This window comes from Monoraphidium neglectum (genome assembly GCF_000611645.1).
Source record: "Monoraphidium neglectum strain SAG 48.87 unplaced genomic scaffold scaffold02231, whole genome shotgun sequence".
Lineage (NCBI taxonomy): Eukaryota > Viridiplantae > Chlorophyta > Chlorophyceae > Sphaeropleales > Selenastraceae > Monoraphidium > Monoraphidium neglectum.
This window is the reverse complement of record NW_014011397.1, coordinates 51-3,515: the sequence shown is the minus strand read 5'-3', so window position 1 is coordinate 3,515 and position 3,465 is coordinate 51. Positions and strand designations below refer to the sequence as shown.

The window sequence follows — 3,465 nt, the reverse complement described above, 5'->3', positions numbered from 1 at the left end:
GCGCTGCCTGTAATGCCTCTACCGTTGCCTTGACGAGGCACGAGAATGTGCAGCAGATGCAGCTGCCGCAACCCCCCATGGCAAACAAACTTCACTGTGCTGCTGATTACGGCTTGATGGTCGTGAACACGCCGCTGCCCTGGCCCAATCGCTTCACCTTGTATGCCGCCAGGAAGTAGTTGGCCCAGACATGGTTGGCAGTGTCGACCTCCTGTGTGGGTGCATGTTTGCGTGTGTGAGAACAGGTGTGTGTGCGCGCGTGTATGTGTGCGTGCATGTGTGCACGTGCTGAGTTGTGAGGACATGGGAAGATCAGCGGTGAGCTCTTCAGCGCCACTACGCATTCTGCCGCGTCCATCAAATCAAGGGCCGCAGCCGACTGTTGGTGAACGCTGCCCAAATGAAGACCTGACGCTGACCACAGCCTTTGAAAGCCGTGCACGGCCGGCCGACGGGCGCCGCTCGCACCTGCAGGCAGTCCCGGCCGCCCCTGTTGGCCGGCCGCAGACCGGCCTCCTGTGCCGTTGCGAGCAACGATTCCCGCCCACCTGGTTTGGATCTACGTCATACTCCACCAGAGGGAACTTCTCCGCCTCCACATTGCCGACCGACAGCTTGTCCCCGCCCCGCGCGATCGCGACCACCGTGTCCTGCGGGCGCCGCAGGCGCAGGCAGGGCCGGCGCCGCGCGAGTGAGCGCAAACGCCGCTGCTTTTAAACGGCGCTGCTGGATTGCTGACGGAAAAGCCTCGGGTGAACGATGCGCGCGCATGTGAGAGGGAGTTGTTCCATGCAGGTCGGCGCGGGTGCCATGCGTGCCGTGTACTGGCCTTAGCCGAGGTGAAGCAGGTGCGAGCGGCGCCTTCCATCTGCGCCCCCCTTGAAAGCACCCGCTGCTCACCAACCGGAGCGCCATGGGCAGCACGCCATAGCCCTCATAGTCAATGTGCTCGCCAATGAGGTTGACCCGGCCTGGATTGGGCCCATGCAGTTGCGATCGGTGTTTGAAAGCTCGCACTGCAGCAGCCGCGCGGGACGCATGCGGCGCTCCAGCTCGCGTCATTACCTGGAGCGCGGGTGTAGAGCTCCGGTTCGACACCAAACTGTTTCCTAAAGGCTGCCGCGATCTTCTGGAGCCTGTGCGTCGCCTCAGGGGCCGCTGCGGTGCAGGATCACCAGCGGAAGCCACGTCAGACCGCGAATGATCATGCACGCCTGACTATTTTTGGGTCCACACTGACCTTCTAGGCCGTAGACGCTCTCCACCTCTGTGTGCACCGGCACGAGGTCCGAGGCCATTGCAGCAACAAGCTTCACCGATACGATATGCAAGATCCCAGCCCCGTCGCGCTTTGTTGTGTACAGTATACTTTGAGTTTTTATGACAGCCAAAGTTCAAGAGTGAACCTGATAACGAGCAAGTCAAATCGACGACAGACGGCAGCACTCGGTGATCAACCTCTGCAGCAGTTGGCCCCGCGGGATGCTGGCTTCGCATTCTAGGCCGAAGCAGCTGGGGCTCAGCCGCCTAGGCAGTTCGTTAGCCCTGCGCTTTGGCGCTGCTACGGCGCGTCGACCCCGGGGCGCTGCCATCACAGGGCACGCCTCGGGCAGGCGCCCCCCCTACAGCTCGCCCCTCGGCATCCGCGGCTGCGCTGCGGCATGCCCCTGGCCGCAAGGCCTGACGGCGCTCCTGCCGCAGCGGCGAAGGCCGTGGGCCGGCGCCCGCTGCGCCGCATCGGGCGACGGGGGTGCGAGCGCCGCCTCGGGCGCGCCTGTCAGCACTCTGGGCTCAGCGGTGGGCGCGGCCGACGACACGGGAGAGGACTCTGAACCAGATGTAGATGATCCAGGGGGAGAGGGGCCGCATTCAACAAGCCAGCAAGCGCCCGCAGCCGAGGCCGGGGCCCGGGCGGCTGCCAGCGGCGTCTTTGACGGCGGCGATGATGCCGCGACGGCGGCGCAAGCGGGCACCCTCATGGCCGCAATATATGAAACGAGCAACGAGGGCGGTAGCGCGACGCCGATGTCCAGCGTGGATGGGTCGGACCCTGCAGACACGGTGTGCGCGCAGGCAGCAGCGGAAGCCATAGCAGCCGCCGCCGCCGCCGACGTGTCGCGGGCGACGGAGGCGCCGAACGCTGCTGATGGTGAGGCGGCAGGAATTGGTGGCGAAGCGGCGGCGGACACGGCGGCGGCAAAGGCAGCAGAGGGGGACGCGATGGCCCGAAGCGGCCGAGGCGGCGAGCCGCCAGGGGCGTCTGAACCATCAGCACCGGCAGCCACGGCAACCGAGGCGCCTAGAAGCGGCAGCGGTGACAGCAGCGGCAGCGGTGACAGCAGCGGCAGCGGTGACAGCAGCAGCAGCAGCAGCGGCGGCGACGGCGTCGGCGAAGCGGGCGCTTATGGGAGGCTCCTGCAGGGCGGCGAGGAGTTCGGCGGGGGAGACGCGGTCGCGGCGGCCCCAGGTGGCAGCGGCGCGGCGCCGTCGGGCGGCAGCGGCGCGGCGCCGTCGGGCGGCAGCGCCGCCGCCCAGAAGACGTGGCACATGGGCGCCGTGCCGCCTCATTGGTGGGAGGACGTGCAGAAGGCGGCGGTCAAGTGGGGGCTGGTGGGCGCGGTCGCCCTGTTCGTGCTGCCGGCGGCGCTGAGCGTGGGGCGGCCAAAGCGCGGCGCTTCTGCGTACAGCGGGTGAGTGCCGGCAGGACCCGGATGCGGTCGCTGTGCTTTTTCGGACGCTGCCTGCTGCAGTGCAGCGTATCAGCCACGCATGACGTATCCGCCTGCTCTGGTGCGTGCATGGGCGCCGAGCCGTCGCGACGACTCGGATACGGAGGTGCGTCCGCATGAGGGGGGCGTTGTCCCGCTTCGCATGGCGGCTGCGCCGCCATGCGACCGCCGCACCCACGCCCCGCCGGCGCCCCCAGGTGGAACTATACACTGACGAGCACCTCGGCCGAGGCCGCGCGCGAGGCGGCGCTCTGGAGCGCCGGCGGCGGCGGCGCGGCGGGGCAGGACGGGATCCTGGAGGGGTTCCAGGACTGGCTGATCGGCAGGTGGGGGGTTGTGGTTGTGTAGGCGCATGCGTATGTGCTCGTGTATGTGTGGACGTGTGTTTTCGGGAGGGAGGGCCAGCCTCAGCCAAGGGGAGGGCGAAGCCTTGGAGGGCTTCCAGGACGGGCTTGTTGGCAGATGGTGTGTTTACGTTTGGTTGTGGTTGTCGTGGTGGTGTGCGCATGCGGGTGGCGTGCGCACGCGCATGCTGATGCACGGGCATGTGTGTGCGCGTGCATGCGTGCGTGCTTGCGCGTGTGTGTCAGCAGAGAAGGGGGGCGCGGCGGAGAGGCGCGGGAACCAACGGCGCGGCTTTGTCATCTGTCAGGCGGGTGACGTGAGCGGCACGTGCTGATCCAGCCACCATCTGCTTCTGGGGCTCCTTGACCCCCAACCCAGCCCCCCCCCCTTA

At 67.3% G+C, this 3,465-nt stretch overlaps 2 protein-coding genes across 2 annotated transcripts in view; one reads left to right on the top strand and one right to left on the bottom strand.

Annotated features, from left to right (window-relative positions):
• Nucleotides 1-1,298, bottom strand: part of MNEG_10228 (galactokinase) — a gene marked incomplete at both ends in the record, with an annotated part of 5,716 nt that extends 4,418 nt beyond the window's left edge. Inside the window, 5 exons of the mRNA XM_014041300.1 lie at nucleotides 158-211; nucleotides 469-516; nucleotides 549-650; nucleotides 901-971; nucleotides 1,241-1,298. Of these exons, the coding sequence (XP_013896754.1) occupies nucleotides 158-211; nucleotides 469-516; nucleotides 549-650; nucleotides 901-971; nucleotides 1,241-1,298 (333 nt within the window). The remainder of the gene's footprint in view (nucleotides 1-157; nucleotides 212-468; nucleotides 517-548; nucleotides 651-900; nucleotides 972-1,240) is intronic.
• A 184-nt stretch (nucleotides 1,299-1,482) lies between these two features.
• MNEG_10227 (hypothetical protein) lies at nucleotides 1,483-3,077 on the top strand (the record flags this gene model as incomplete). Its single annotated transcript, XM_014041299.1, has 2 exons — nucleotides 1,483-2,690; nucleotides 2,927-3,077. The coding sequence occupies 2 exons, from the start codon at nucleotides 1,483-1,485 to the stop codon at nucleotides 3,075-3,077; spliced, it is 1,359 nt and encodes a 452-aa protein (XP_013896753.1).
• Nucleotides 3,078-3,465: the final 388 nt, after the last annotated feature.